Here is a 16216-nt window from a genome sequence, read left to right as displayed (position 1 = left end):
TGTGCTGAGCAGAACAACGCTGTCAGCCCCTCTTTCAATTCTGTTGTCCCTCTGGCTGCAGCAGCAGTGTGTGTTTTCTGGCCTGCTTTCCAGTCATGCTGGTGACTCAGTGTAGTGTTTGCAGGCTGAGCTGCCAACTGCCTCTTCCAAATGGGACAATTCCACTTGTTTTTTTAATTTATTATTTTTATACAAATTTGTTCAAAGAGCCATGCTGAGAAGTTGCTCTGTTTGTTTCCTTTCTGCTTTTGTTTCATAAATTGAAAAAAATCCTTTCCAGCTTCAGCATCCTTTATCCTCCCATTTCCCCTTATGATGTCACCTCAGCTATAACAGGAAGCCAACATCTGACATGCAGAGACACCTCTGCACTCTGAGCAGGATGCTGGGACTAAGCACACTTAACACATTTTATTCCCAAGACATCTGCATCCAGCAAGTAGAACTGTGCCTTTGGTTTGAACAGATCTCAGGGGTGAACATCCTTTCTTGATTCCTAGTGGTTTATCTACTAGGATATTCTCTACTATCTGTAACTGAACAATCTCTAATTTTCCATACCTAATTTCCATACTTGTGTTTCTGGAGCTTCCATCACTTTAAGTTGGCTTTATTTATATAAAATACAATTTTTTAATGCATTTGGAGGTGCATATGTCTCACTTTGTTTCTTCTTTTTTCTCTTCCACGTACCTAAAAATGAGGGAAAATAATTGGTGTGGGCATCTCATTTTAGTGACAATTGTGGAGCTGGTATTTCTGAGCCATTTCTATACCATGAAATAATTTTTTTTATTAATGTCAGTTTCTTCATTTAGGAAAAACTTTCTTCCCAACAAGAATTTTCTTCTGAAAAATGTCATGCTCATTCTGACTTAATAAAAGGTCAGAATGTTTCTGCTGCTTTGTATCTCCCTCTTTGTACAAAACACTGCAGGAACTGGTAGCACATTATTATTGTCATTATTGTTAGTTACTTATTCCCTGCTCTGACTGTAGAGCAAGACCTTGTTAGGTGCCAGAGAAATCTTGTATGTTCCTTGCTTCAAAGAATTTCTATTCTGTGTAGACAGCGTTGAAAACTCCTGTACCTATCATCCTTAAAGAGTCAGCAAGGGAAGGGAATGAGGAATATACCTGGGAGGCAACGTGGGATCTGACTCTCTGAATTGTAGCAGTGCTGTCAGAGTGATTGGGGTCTGATGAACACTGATGGGGTTTGTGTGCCAAGAGTGACTTGCATCTCGGGGTCAGTCCCTCTTCTCAAACCAGCTATTCCACTCTTAAAGTGCAAGTCCATTAATCCTTGGGTTTGAGCAGAGAGTTACATTTTTCTGCCTACACTCATCACTATGTGTGTAGTGATGAATTGATCCTCTCCACACTTTTGAGGAGGGAGATAAGGAATAGAGGGATTAGATGACTTGCCCAAAGATGCTCAAGAGATCTGTCACAAAGACAGTGACTGAATCCAGAAACTGCTAGCTCAGAGCTGTGGCTACCTTTCATAATCCACCTATAAATTGAGTTAGACAGCAAATCTGGTAGCCAGTAGCAGGACTGATCCCTGTAGGATGTGCTGAAAGCATTCCCAAAGCACAGCAGCTTTTGAGTTAGTGCATGGAGACATTGCTAATGGATTGTTTTTAATTCTTAAATGTTACAGAATAATGGTGATGGAGAGTCAATCAAAACTGTTCTCAGGTCTCCTGAAAACCGTATCCTTATCAAACGCATGTTGATAAAGTGTGCTGACATTTCCAATCCATGCAGACCCAGAGAACAGTGCATAGAATGGGCCGGGCGCATCTCTGAGGAGTACTTTGCACAGGTAAGGCAGCTAAAACAGCCTGCTGAAACTGCAGGTGAGCATCTCTTGAAAAGGGAGGAGAAGTGCCACAGAATATCTCAGGCTGCATTATGTAATGGGAAAAAATAATAACCTTTAAATTTTAAATGATGGGTATTACTCATGCCAACACACAACTAGATGCCTTCAGAGAGATGATAGTTGACAACTTCTATTGTGCGGTTTCTGAAAAATTTAGGCTTTCAAGTTGTTCAGTTTGGAACGGGGGTTTTTGAGCCTTGTGTGCAAATGCACTCCCATCACATGAGCAGAGCAAGGATGCCTCCTGTACCCACACGCTGGCTTTGCTCGGGAATAGGATCATCAGGTTCTAGTGTGTGGATGGGAGCAGCACTCACTCCAGAAATGCTGTAAGCCTTCAGCACACTGTGCTGAGGCAAGGTTTAGGAAGATGTGTAAAAGGAGAGGGCAGTCATTATTACAGATGACAGACCAAACACTGAAGTTGGAATCTGGCACCCCAAGCAAGGAGCAAGGGAATAAAAAAGGTGCTTTGCCATGTCTGAATGGGACAGGTCACAGCTTCCATCAGAGACTGAAAATGGTTGAGCAGCTCTTAGGTCCAAAGCAGTCATAACTTGGTAATATGTGAAGTTACTTAGGGTCAGCTTGTGTGCAGATACAGAAGGTAAATATATCCTTTTTGGGAAACACTGCAAGGCACTATTTGTCTGCTGTTTTGCTGAAACTGAGCAACAAGGTACTTAAGATTAAGTTGCTGCTGTTTCAGATTTATTCAGTTCCTCCTTTGATTTAGATTCATGCTCTAGTCAGTTGCCAAACAATCTTTTGCTAAAAGAAGCCATTAACAGAGTGTGTCTTAGATGAATAATCACTAATGTTTTTTGCAGACTGATGAAGAAAGGAGACAAGGTTTACCTGTTGTGATGCCAGTTTTTGACAGAAATACTTGCAGCATCCCCAAATCCCAATTATCATTCATTGATTACTTCATTATTGATATGTTTGATGCCTGGGATGGTAAGCAAAACTCTGCTGTTTCCTGATCTGACCATCTTGTGAAAATTTGAAACTGCTGTGATACAAAATGTCTTTTTTATGGCTCCTAAATAAAGGGAGAGAAAAGGGAAGATTCCTGCAGTTCAAGTAAGATTAATAATGTCTTTATTGCTTATAAGTATTGCTACAAGCAATTCTCATGGCTTGTCTTTAATATACTAGATTCAGGCAATCTTTAACTTTTTAAACTTGCTTCTCTCTAAATGGAGAACAGAACACATTCTCTTTGATAGCTCTTTGAGCACAGTAATTTTATCCATGTTAATATTGGTCATTCTTCAAGGCAAATTTCTACAGTCTGGAAACTGCTTGGGGGAGCAGCTGTTTCCTTCCAAGTGCTGCCTCCGTGGTAAAAGTGGTCAGAAATGTGACTCTCCTGAAGGCCAGATTATGACATGTGACTAAGGTTTGATGGGGCAGGATAATTACAACCATAATTAGCTATGCCCCTCCTGGAAAATTGTGTTCCTTTGCTGGGACTTGCAATACCAGTATTAAGTAGATTTACAGAACAGTTCTCAGTGGCCTGAGTGCTACACAAGTGGTGAGAGCTATACAGCCAAAACTATTTCAAGCATCAGTATGACAGATTCAAGCTTTTCTACTTAACACAGTTGCCTGGACATTTCAAGTAAGACTTGAGCAGACAAAATCTGTGACTGTTTCAGTTTTGCAAACTCAATAATCTCTGACCTTTCTTCCCTAGCATTTGCAGACCTGCCAAATCTGATGGAGCATCTGAATAATAACATTAAATATTGGAAAGGACTGGATGGAAGGAACCTGCGAGTCCTCCGACCACCACCAGAATAGCAGTCAGACCATGGTGTCATTCACTAGCCAGATGCATATTTATTCAAGCTCACTTTTATCTGATTTGTTTTGGTCTCTTCAGTATTACAGTAAAGCTAGCCCATGCACTTGGGGAACTTTCACATTCAAGAGAACACGAGGTCAGCAGTTGACTTCCACAAAGTACCATGTGTGGACTCGGATGGAGTAAGGCCACCGAGGGGAATTACACTGGATTGCTGCAGGACTTGTACTGAAGAGGGTTTTTCATGAACATACTCCTGCGATACCTTCATACCAGCACAGGAAGCTGGAAGACCTTGAAGAGAATCCTCATATAAAGGACAGTCACTAGAAGTTTGTCTGTTAATAGAGACTCACAGCTTTTATGAGAAAGCTACATGCTTTTTATAAGCACTTAAGACAGTTATGTAGAACAATCAGACATTTAAAATGCAACTGTCTATGAAAGAATTTTTGATCTATGAAAAATAGATGTACTGTATTTTTTCACATCACAGAAGGTGCAATCATTCACTTCTGAGCACTACTGAAAGTGAGTTCTCCTTAAGAAATTTAGTAGCAAATGTAAAAACACAAGAATTTTTGAGGTTGATCGTTAGCATCTATGATTAAAATGTTATGTTTTATTTATTTTGTTAGATGTTCAATATTTTCTATGAATTTATAAATACTTAAAAGCCAAAGCCAACTTTAGATGCATTATAAATTTACATGATTCATACTCATTAATATACATTTAATTGATGTACAGACCTTTTATTTTCATAATGCAAATACAAAATACTATACAATGATACATTTTTATTGCACTGTAAGGATAGATGTGTATGTTTAAATATTGTCTGATTTATGTTAATTAAAATAAGTTTTATTAAAAAGATCTCACTTGAGAATAGTAGAATAAACAAGAACTGTATACTGTCTGAGCACCAGAACTGCAGTAGTTCTCCCACAAACCAGTGAGGACCACCTGATCTTCTCTTGGCTATAAAAATAATAATATGTTGGGGCTCTTTGTCTTCTCCCATGACATTTTATGACTGAATTCCCTGTTAAAGTCTGCCTTATTTTATATAGTATTTCTACAAAGCATTCCACAGCATATATGAAGAGGTGATACTAAGCATCTAATGAATTTCAACATTTTATAGCCAATGCATTTTCCTCTGCCGTAAAAGAAAGAGAACATAAAACCACCAACAAAAACCTTTAACTCAAGAAGTTTGTAAAGGCTGTGTACCTTCCAATTTGAATGAAACCTTCATAGCAACTACCAGAAAATAATAAAATGTATATTTTAAGAAGTGTCAAGTCGTACCCATTTCATTTGAAATGTGTATTCACTTTATAGTTCACAGACTAACAAACACATGAAATTCTTTCAAAAATAACTAGAATACTTTTTGTCTGGGGCAGGGAAAAGCTGAGGGGGTTGAACTGGCATAAAGGTGATAAAGGTGGTATGTAGCTGGCCCTGTGTTTGTGGCCTGCCCTTGGCAAGCCCACCAGACCCTTGTGCACCCTTGGACAAGTCTCATGCGGCTGCACACAGTGTCAGGCTGTGTTCCATGAGGGACTCGAGGAGTATCCTGTCAGCCTTCCCAGTCAACAGAAAGGCATCTAAAGGCACTGAAAGAGCAGCTGACTCGTTACTGCAGAGGACTTTAGAGACATTTTGAACCATTCCTGGAAAAGCAGAAGCTGGGAAGAGATGGATGATGGAACAGTTCAGGGACTGCAGCAGTAGCAGCCTTAGGTAAGAAAGGCAGAGGTGACCTCTCCAGGTGTTACCTGCTCCTGTGTTCCTCCTTCCTCTGCGAGCCAGGGAGACTGATGGGCTATCCCCATTTATTCCTGTCATGCCTTTCTGCCCTTACCCTGCTTGTGTGATCTCTTTACCTACTCAGAATTCGGTTATATGCTGTTGGGACAGGGAATTCCCTTTCGTAATTCCATTTAGTTCATTGTTGTGTGCATGTTGCTGAAGCCAGGGGGCTCAGATCCTGTGAGGAGTGCCCAGCCTGTGCCATTGTCTCACTGACAGTAGTAGGACAGGAGCTTCTCTAATCACTCTTCCAGAGGTTCTACAATCAATGCTGAAGGAGCAGATGTATTTTCATTGAAGGCACAATAAAACAAGTATCCTGTTTTCACAGGGAACGTGCAAGGACAGGAAGAGTTGGCTGACAGTTTTCCTGGCAGTATTACATTGTATTTCCCTATGCTGCATCTATTTTAACCAGCTGTAATTTGCTACCTGGTGTTAATCTCTTCTGTTCCTTGCAGGCTCCTGTGTCTCCCTTAGAGGAAAATTGCATCACACCATCAGTATCTCCTCCACTTATGTGCTGCAGTGAGGATGGGAGAGGAAGTGTGGGCATGAGCATGTGGGCCCAGAGACTTGTCTGCAGGTAAAAAACCATGGAATCTTTAGGCTGGAAAAGACCTTTACGATTATGGAGTCCAACTGTTCCTCCAGCATTGCCAAATCTACCACTAAATCATGTCCCCAAGTGCCACATCTACATGTTTTAAATCCCTTCAGGGATGGTGACTCCACCACTGCCCTGGGCAGCCTGTTCAATGCTTGACAACCCTTCAAATGAAAGAAATTTCCTAATATCTAATATAAACTTCCCCTGGTGCAAATTGAGGCCATTTCCTCTTGTCCTATCTCTTGTTTCTTTGCAGGACACCTGGCTACAATGTCCTTTCAGGTAGCTCTAGAGAGTGATAAGGTGTCCCCTGAGCCTCCTTTTCTTCAGGCTAAACATCCCTGGATCCTCAGCTGCTTCTCACAAGGCTTGTGCTCCAGACCCTTGCCCAGCTCTGTTTACCTTCTCTGGACGTGTTCCAGCACCTCAATGTCCTTCTTGTCATGAGGGGCCCAAACTGGACACAGCACTCGAGGTGTGGCCTCACCAGTGCCCCGTACAGAGCGCTGCTGCAGAGCAACACTCCCATCCAGCTTGGTGTGGTCTGAAAACTGAGGGTGCACTTGATCCCCTCGTCCACATCCTCAATAAAGATATTAGACAGAACTGTCCAGAAAAAAAATTTCTTCATAAGCATAGTTAATATTCTGGGTTATATTAATATATGGTAAAAACCAATTAATTTCATCTGCTATAAAAATGCCTGATGCATCATCATTGAAAAGATGTGATCAATATGATTAATTCCCTCAAATTCACACTCCTTCTTTATTTCTGTTACTTGGACTGTAGAACCGTGCTAATTAACCCTCTCTGTAAGCCAGATTTATGTCCATATTGGTGTACAGTAATTTCACTTAACATAAAACACTGATTTTCAGCTACTGCAGCTTTGTTCACTCTCCTGTCCATCTAAATTTGCCAAGGATAGATTATAATTAAAATCTGGAACCATGATGACTGATCTTTGCCTTCTTCCCACTGAGCTTCTCTCCAAGCCACCCCTCTGAAGCCTTCTGTGCCCTGTGAGGCTGTGCCTGCTCCGTGGGGTGATTCCAGGCTGCCCATGCACTGTGAAGGGCCTGGCTGGGGAGCAGTAATAGCTCTAACCTGATATTCACTGCTCCAGGATGCTGATTCTTTGGATCCCATTGCAAATGCTTCAGCCATTCCAGATCCCCTTCCTTTATTCTCCAAGATTACACAGCAACATCACAGGCCCTGTGCTCTGAACCCTTTCCAGCTTTTTGAATGGTCACTCAGTGATGGAACTTCCTGGGGACAGAAATGGCTTTACTGATGGTCCTTCACCATGGAAGGGAGAGCACTGGAATAAACTGAGTGTGATTGAAATGGTCCAAATTTCAGTTAGGCTGGCAGTCTTACACAGTGTCTGCCCTTTTCATTTATTCTTGCTTTAGTGCTAATACAAGAGTAAATTCCAATGTAGATATGATGAAGGAGAGGTCCTTTATGCATCTCCAGGGCTTTGGTTTAAAGCTTTGTGTTTTAAAACTTAATAAGGTTCAACAATTCAGCATTAAATGTCAGAATGACTGCCTCTGTTTTCCATGCTGTATATTTTCTATCAGGTAATCCTGCTTCTAAACCTGGGTATCACTGTTGATGCTTCCAAGTGAATCTGAACTATTATGATCTGGTAAAAAAAATGTTGACTTCTCAGCAAATTGTCCTAGATGAATATCTTTTTCCCTTGTATAAAATTTGGGGTAGTAATTGCTTATTTTGACAAAAGGAGAAACCAGATAGGTGGTATGCAGAGCTGCCCTATCACAGGTCTGAAGATGGCTTTCATACTGCTTTATATAAATCAAAAATCACCTGAAATGGAATGAATGCCTTGTTTTTTGTTGCAGTGTCTTTTTGTCTGGGTGTTTCTGCTTGTGTCAGTAGAGAAATCATTGATAAAACACTTAAGAAAATCTGTCTTGAACATGAAGGAATTAAGCAATAGCAAAGCCATTCCTGCATAAAAGAGAAGAAAGGATAATAGATATCTAATAATCACTTGCTGGGCGCTGAGAAACAGCACAGGCAAACAGTTGTCAGTTGTGCCCTTCAGTGAGACCAGAAGGGTTTGAGTCACGACTCTGCAAGGAGTGCTTTGAAATGAAGTCTCAGAGCTATTCACAAGCTTCCAAACAAATAATCTCTCTGCTGATGTGTGACATCATGCCTCCAAGGTACAGGGGTCCCAGGGGTGCTGTTAAATGATAGCAGGATGGAGTGCAGTTTGTCCTGACATGATGTTTAGATGCAGAAAACAAGCTTTTAAATTGCTGCCATGTCCCTGTGCTGCTGGTTCAGAACAAAGGGGATATCCAGGAGTTTCACATGGTTTTTGCTGAAGCTTTGGCTCTGTGGGCAAAGGGCTGTGGCTTAATTCCACTGAATGCTTTCTCTTGGTGCCTGCTATGAAGGTTAGTTGGGCAAAGTGTCTCATGTTTTGCTTTTTTCCACTTGTTTAATATCTTTAATACTTTCCTCCCACACTTCCTATGCAAACCTCAGTGGACTCAGCTCTGCAAACCCTGTGAAGCAATGGTAGTTGCCTCTTTAGCAAGGCAACTGAATTAGGAAAGGCCAGGGAACCCAGAGCCATGAAGCAAAGGAGCTTTGAGGCTTCTATATATCTTTGAAGTCCTGGATCTTCAAGCCCTGCCTGTGGTTTAACAATAAGTGTTACGCCAGGAAATAGTCTTCTGGTATTCTCATGTTACACTTTCCCCCCTCTCTTCCACCTTCTCTACTTCCATTTTTCTTAGCTCATTTGCTAGGAGCTTTTCCTTTAACTTCTACTGGCTGAACATCACTCAAACACACGGCCATAATGCTGGGACTAAACCTTGCCTTTCAAACTGACTCTTGCTGCTTACTACAGCTTTTACCATAAGAAAATCTTTTTCTTTCTGACCCAAAAGCCTGGATAATGGCTGAAAGCCTTACATTGGTATCCACAGGCAGAAGGAGAATACAAACACAGTTAACTGAAATAGCCTGTGAGCACTGCAGTGCTGCTGGGGCAGTGGGATATGTGTGCAAGGTCTTTGGTACTGTAGTCCCACACGCAAAGTGAAATTCAGGAGTGTTCCCAGGCACCTCTGCCTTTGAGGTTTTGTTAGCAAGCACAAGCAGCTGGGGACGCTTGATGGAATTTGAATGCCTTTTCTTGGTTGCTTGCTCCCCCTGTCGAGTGGCAAGAGTCATTGCTAGAGCTGAAACTCGTCTTAGTTCAGCCCATGGCAATTAACAGAAATTACTTCATCCTTGTATTACACAGGTAGTGAAATAGTGCACCAATATATACGATTTTCAAGAGGAAGCCAGAAAGGTGATTCCTGTCTTTGAAACAAAAGAAGGAATTTAGCCAGTGTGTAATTATTCAAGCGAGAAGTTGGTCCTGTCTGTATTTAATATTCCAGAGTGGTATTTGATGTAAATCCTTCCCCAGAGTTCATTACATTAGCTCTTAGCTCAACCTGAGCATGCTGAGTGCCAAGTTCAGCATGCAGCATGTTTTATCACCAAGGAGAATGACGTCAACCTGGTGATCCTGCAGCTCCCCAGCTCAGGGGAGGAGGTATGGCTTTGTCTTCAGCCTGAAGATGAAATGGAATATGTTTGATAAGATTTTATTGGTATTTGCAGTGCAAAACAGGTGAGGAATACTGCTTTTTACTTCCAGCAAGAACTGTTCCTTTTTTCCTAAAAATAAAAAGTTATTTTTCTTGTGATATTCCTCTACCCAGAAAATGAAATTTTTCCTTTACAGTTCCCTAAGCTTTACAAGCAGACCCACAGAGCCCTTTCACAGGTGAAACGAGCTGCAGGGAACCACAGGGGCTTGTGGGCATCCACGCCATGGCAAGCCCTGGCCCAGTGCTGGGGCTGCCTGGCTGCTGCTGAGGGCTCTGGCCGGGATCCTGCTGACTGCCAAAAAATGGGAAGAGACATGTAGAAAGCAGGTCCCTTCCTAAGGGTTTGTCTCTGGTGTTTTTCAGAGATGCTGGTCAGAGCTTTGTGCTCCCACCCCACCGTGTGCGAGCTTGGTGACGCTCCTGGGAGAGCCGAATGCCACCAGTGGGCACAGAGTGCCAGCACTGTCCCCAGGCTGGTGGTGCTGGCTGCCTCAGGCTCTGCTTACCGTGAGTAAGGGACACTGAAGGATACAGCGGGAATGTGAGTGCTCAGGAACAGCAAGACACCCAGCCACCCCTCTGGGACTGGGCTGGGAATGGCATCCTTAACATCAGACACGGCTTTCAGGGTTGGTGAGGGAGAAAGGCTCCAATTGCTTGAATACAGGCAGTTTTCAGGACATTGTGAGAGCAGAGTGAAGTACTCCTCACCTGACAACCAAGCCCTAAAAGCGAGCAGCCTCTCCCAGTCCCTCAAAATCCACGCTGGCAGACTCCGTGCCAGTGTGCTGTCCCCTGTTATGACAGGTCTCTGACAAGGCAAGGTCAGAAAGCACAAAGTTTTAGCTGTTCTATCATGCCAGAAACAAACAAAAACCAAAACAACAACCGACCAACCAAAAACCACACAGAAACCCCAACAACAAACAACCCAAAGCCTTGTTTTAAAATAAGCTGTTTTAAATAAACAAGTGCTCTTGGAACCACAACAGAGTACATATGTAACAATGTTTGTTAAGTAAATATCAGTGACATGTTTAAGTCTGGCTCAGTAGGTATTAACAAAGTGTTATTTGTGTTACTTTTGTTTTAACAAGAGTCAGTCCTGTTTGTAGAAGGTGATCTGAAAAGGGGGACTTTGAATTTGGGGTTTTATTTCTTCCATCTGCCTATCAGTAGCCCCACTTTGGAACTTACAAGTAAAAGTCCTTCCCAATGCATTGAATTTGGTGAAGTTATACTTACTTCTACTGGCTTAGCTCTGTTCATAATCTGCCTCATGAGTGTTACTTCTTACCCATAGATCCACTTCTTAGATAATTTTGTCTTTCTGAAGGAAGTCTGTCCTAAATCTGGTTGCAAATGTATGGTCCCATTATTATAGAGTGTACCTGAAATGCCACAGAGCTGTGGCTGAGCAAAATAAAGACCAACTTCCACCTCTTCTGATCAGATGCACCCTTGAGCTCAGATTTTCTTCTTGTGCTGCAGGCAGAGAAAGCCCCACACAGGCCTGCTGTCACTGCTCTGCCACTGTGCCCACCCAGTCATGAGATATTTGCGATGTGCAAAACACAGAGGGACTGAGACAGCACCACAGGGCCCAAAAGCCAATGTCTGCTTTTCCATTTGGAGCAAAACAACCAACTAATCAAACCCCCACCATCAGTTTCTAATTTAAACAGTTGTTTATATAGGTGTTTGTAATTTTTGTCTGCCTTTGACCTTTTGGTTTATCTCTTATAAGAGCCAGATATGAACTCTAAGGTTAGTGCACAGCGGAATACAAAGCAACAGAACAGGTTGTAACCTGATGATGCTGAATTTTAAATTGTCCACTTGAAACAAAGGCTTTTTTTTCTGTTGGACAGGCTGTGAGGAAGTTGGACTGATTCATAGATGTCCTTTCCTGTATGTCAATATAAGCCATTTCTTTGGGCATGCTCAGAAATTTTGGTCTTAATAAATCCTCACTGTAAGCTACATGCTTCCATGGATGGGAGCCAAAATATTTATTTCATCAAGCATTTTGTTACACAGATCGTGAAATATATCTGACTCTCACTGCACAGGAACAATACATAGTTATTATTCCATACTATTACAGCAGCCTGGCTGCAGCTTTCCGTCAGCACAGGGGCACAAGGCAGGAGGTGTTGGGTTGGCCCCAAGCACCACCTGGTGATTCCCTTTCCAGTATCAGAGAGGGAATGTAAAGGGCTTTTGTTTATAGAGATTGAGAGAAAATTAGAGTGTATTCAACAGGCTGCAAAATACCTCCAAGGGAAGGGAGTTAACATGTTAGTTGTGACCCAGCCCAGCCTGGATGAGGGCGCCCGTGCAGATGATGCGGGAGCTGTGGAATGCCCATCTGCGGATGGGAAACTGCAGCTTTGTCCAGCCCCAGTCCTGCTGCTGGAGACCAGGAGCTGCTGGGAGCTGGTGGCTCTTCCTCAGCCTTGCTAGCAGCCGGTGTTATTCTCGTGCTTCAGTCTCCAGGATCAAGCACATATTATGGGAAGGAATGGGGATGGACAAGCACAGCAGGTGCTGCACAGGACTGTGGCTGCTGGAGGCAACAATTCAGCTGTGTGCGGATGGAGGCATCACTGGGGAAGCCGCTCCATGGCCCAGCTGAGGGCAGGCAGGGCTCGAGTGGGCGCCGAGCGTGGTGAGCTCGGCTTGGCCCGTAATGTCTGGGGGAAAGGCTGCGCTACTGAGGCCAGCGCTGCGGGAACAGAGCTCCCAGCCCGGGGGAACCTCGAGAGACATCTCCCCGTCTCGGCACGGGCGACGGAAGGAAGGCGGGAAAGAAGGAAGGAAGGAAGCAAAGGAAGAAAGGCCGGCAGCGCCCGCCCTCTCCCCGCCCTCTGTCAGGGCCGGCCGGGCCGAGTCCCGCCCGCCGCGGGAAATGGCGGCGCCACGAGGGGCTGTGGGGCAGCGCCGGGGCCCGGCCGCGCTCCTCCCGCGGCGGGCTGGGCTGGCCCCGGCCGGCAGCGGGACAGCGGCGGGGCTCGGGCACGGCCTCCGGGGCTGGCTCGCACAGGGAAGGGCCCCGTCGCCGTGCGGCCCGGGCGGCTCCCGCTCCCGGCTGTGGCCCCGTGCAGGAGCTGCCGCCGCGATGCGCGTCCCGCGTGGGAGCCCCGTGAAGAGGCGCTCCCGCCCGCGGCCCAGGTAAGCGCTGCCCGGGCCCGCTGCCGCCCGGGAGGGGCTGCTCCTCGTGTTAATTTGTGGGGTAGCCCGGGATCCACTACTGCAGCCTTTCTGGGGCTGCTTAAGCCATAGCTTTGCGTCTGGATTTTATTCAGCTTTTATTTAGCTCCAGCTGTGGGATGAGCACCCTTTCGGCGGAGGGCGCAGCCCCTTACAGCCATTTTGTAGAAGCAGTTTAGATCTCAGTTATCGCTTCCATCAGAGCAACTAAAGTTTAAAGAATAGGCCTGTTTGGAAAAGGTTTAAAGGTTAGGTGGGCTAGGACAGCTGAGTCTCAGCACATTTTGGCAACTGAGCACACCGCCATAAAGGTGATGGAGAAAAAGTTCAGTTCAAAGGCAGCGTTGTGTTTTGGACTGGCCCAGGACTGCAGCAGTCTGAACAGGAAGCAGCAAAGCCTCGCCTTTGCATGGTCCCTGGTTGCTTTGCTGTGTGCTGCTCAGTGATACTGGTTACTGTCGGGAAACATGGGCAGTACAAAGATTCAGCTGAGTTTGGAGACAGGAACAGGGAATTGCCTTCCTGGCTGAGTGGTTGGGCTCTGCAGTCTGCTTTAGGAGGACTCAGTCTGTTCTGAGTTGGTTTTTTTTCAGGAGTTTCTTGTGAAGGTTCCTCTGGAGGACTAAGAAAGTGGAGCCAGTGGCACTATATTGACTCCACTGATACTATCCTCCTAAATTAAATGGTGGACGAACAAGGCCTGCCTGTGAGATAAAAGCCAGGACCTACTTGATCTACCTACAGTGTTTCAATGGCAGTGAGAGAGAGCAAGTTAAAACTCACGTGTTTCTGTAGTAAAAGGTTGGGTGTGTTTGTTTTAAATCTACATTAAACCATATTTCAGGGCCATTGTGTTGTCTCTGGTATTTATGCTTTTGACATGTCTCACCTGTGTAATTGCTCACAGGCCCTTTGTTCCTGGCTCCAGCACTGGGTGAGGAGGGACACTGGACACGCCTTCGATTACGGTAACGGGTTTGAAAACTGTTTTCAGCCTTAGAAACCTGCGTGACACCAGTGTGGCCTTCTGAACGGGCTTCCCGTGATGCCCTCCAGTGGCAACAGCGTGAATTTGAAATCACAGGGAACTGGAAAAAGGGATCCCTCTGGCCCGCCCTGAAGGGGTTTGGGCAGCCCTGGCAAAGTCCCCAGTTAGCTGCTGGGAGAGGCATGGTAGGCAGTGTCCTGTCCTTTGGCAGTTCCTGATGCTGCAGGTCCTGCAGGGATGCATGGATCCTGCTGCACATGAGGACTGCCTGTGGGCTTCAGCTGGCCAAAGCCAGAGCTTTAGGCATGAGCACCTGTCATTTGCAGAGGACAGGTTTTGCTGTGTGCCAGTAAATGCCCATAAGGAAAAGGAACAGGAAGAAAAAGCCACAACAGGTACCAGGAAAAATGCAGCTTACAGCACATAATATTAGAGAAAAGGACAATTGATTTTTAACTGACTGTTGCCCTACCACATGATGTAATTCAGCCAGAGTTCCTGTATACGGGCCAGAGGTAAGAACTGGTTTTGCCTCATCTGAGATACCTCTCAGTGCAGAGAAACAGATCTCAGATCAACAGCTCAACACAGTTCTCCAAGTTGAGTGCTATACGCAGAGTTCCAATAGACTGAATACACCTGGTGAATAAACTGAATACAGGGACACACAGGGTTGGTGTGAACTAAAAGCTGAGTAGACCTCTGCAGTGGAAGTGGTGGCCTCCCTGTAAAGAATTTATGTAGAGATTGCTCAGAGCAACAGCTGGTTCTAAGAAACACATGTTGTCAAGTTTCCTTTGCTGTATAAATATTTAAATGATGGGGTTTGGATTCCTAAGGGAGGAAAAGCTTGAGTAAGTGCCAACAGGTGAAGCTTTTATTAAACAGAAACATACAAACTCATTTCCCTTACTGTTTTTAACCTAGAAGCCAATTACTGCATATTTGTTCTTTCTTTCAGATAGTTCTGTCAGTGCCCCAGCTGTCCTGTGCCGTGCCTGGTGGTGACCATGGGCTCTTTCTCCTGAGCAGACTGCTCTGTACTCACCCGGCCTGAATCTCCAGGACATTCACCAAGCTGGCAGCGTAACAACGGAGCTCTTTGGTCCCTGTGGAGTCCCACTGCAGGGTGACTGAGCACCTCGCATTTGGCTCAGAAAATCTGCCCTTGCACAGTCCAGTGAGAGGGTTGTGAGATCCTGGGGATTTGCCAGTTCAGTTCACTAGTTAGAAAGTGTTCTGCCAGGTTACAGCTGCGGTTTAAACACTTGAGGAGAAAGCTGGTGGTGGGGAGTGGAATCGTGGGTTCACCAGCAGCCTTTGTGTGTTAGAGGCTCTGTTTGGAGGTTCAGATGTCCTCAGACCTCTGCACTGATACCTGTATGTTACACTCTTTCAGGTACCTACTTGAAAATAAGATTGGGGCTCTCAGGTTTTGGCCAATAGGGGTAAAACATGTTCCAGTTGGCAGAAGCTAGACCCAGAGTCAAGGAGTACATTTTAAAGCAAAGAATGTTGCTTCCTCACCACTTGAGTCCCCTGCACAGGAGCTGTACCCTAGAGCTGCTGTTCCCTGGGATGGCCATGCAGGGCTCACATAGCCACAAGCTGCTCTGCTCCCTGGCAGACAAAGCAACTGAAAGTCTCTGGCCTGCTTACAGCAGGTCTGACAAAGTGACCATAACATTTTCTGCCCTGAAAATATCCTAATTCCTGATAGGTCAAGAAATGACCCTGTGCTGGTGTAGCCAGTGTTGCTAAACACATCTTCTGAGGCTTTTGGAACCAAGAGCAGATGGTACTAATCACTGCTGTAGCAACATACTCAGCTCCTGTTTTTGTAGTTTCTAAGGGCCTGTTTTGGCAAGACTTTTTAAAAGCTGAGAAAGAACAGACGAGCTTTTGACACACAGTTCTATGTAAAATCTCCTCAGTTTTGCCAACAGCGTTTATTTGTAGAGACCCTGCATATTGTAGAGGCCACTGCTTGTTCCTGGCGATTTCCTAGAATGGAAACTGGAACTGATGATTTTTGTAATGAATGTACAATAAATCTGTGGAAAAGTTTCTCTGTTAATCACTTTTGATTGAGTTCAGGTAGTTTTGACATACATGGATGAGGCTGTTGAGAGGTGGCCAAGCCTGCTTGACAGGCAGGGCCTGTCTTGATTGGTGTCTGAAAATGAAACCCAAACAAGGATGTCTCAACTGCATG

The 16216-nt window shown here is 44.7% G+C and overlaps 1 protein-coding gene and 1 non-coding gene across 6 annotated transcripts in view; both read left to right on the top strand.

Annotated features, from left to right (window-relative positions):
* The window catches only part of PDE8A (phosphodiesterase 8A), a 138959-nt gene extending 133949 nt beyond the window's left edge, over window positions 1–5010 (top strand). For all 5 annotated transcript variants that reach the window (XM_063412092.1, XM_063412094.1, XM_063412095.1 and 2 more), the window contains 3 exons: window positions 1667–1831; window positions 2722–2851; window positions 3597–5010. In XM_063412092.1, the coding sequence (XP_063268162.1) occupies window positions 1667–1831; window positions 2722–2851; window positions 3597–3703 (402 nt within the window). In that variant the 3' untranslated portion in view covers window positions 3704–5010. The remainder of the gene's footprint in view (window positions 1–1666; window positions 1832–2721; window positions 2852–3596) is intronic.
* Window positions 5011–13627: 8617 nt separating this feature from the next.
* LOC134558828 (small Cajal body-specific RNA 15) lies at window positions 13628–13759 on the top strand. Its single transcript, XR_010082413.1, has one exon. It is a non-coding gene; the product is annotated as a small Cajal body-specific RNA 15 (non-coding RNA).
* The last annotated feature ends 2457 nt before the right edge of the window (window positions 13760–16216 follow it).

The sequence above is a fragment of the Prinia subflava genome, chromosome 15 (assembly GCF_021018805.1).
Source record: "Prinia subflava isolate CZ2003 ecotype Zambia chromosome 15, Cam_Psub_1.2, whole genome shotgun sequence".
NCBI classification, from domain to species: Eukaryota; Metazoa; Chordata; class Aves; order Passeriformes; family Cisticolidae; genus Prinia; species Prinia subflava.
Note: the sequence above shows the minus strand (reverse complement) of the source record. Positions and strands in the feature narration are given on the sequence as shown.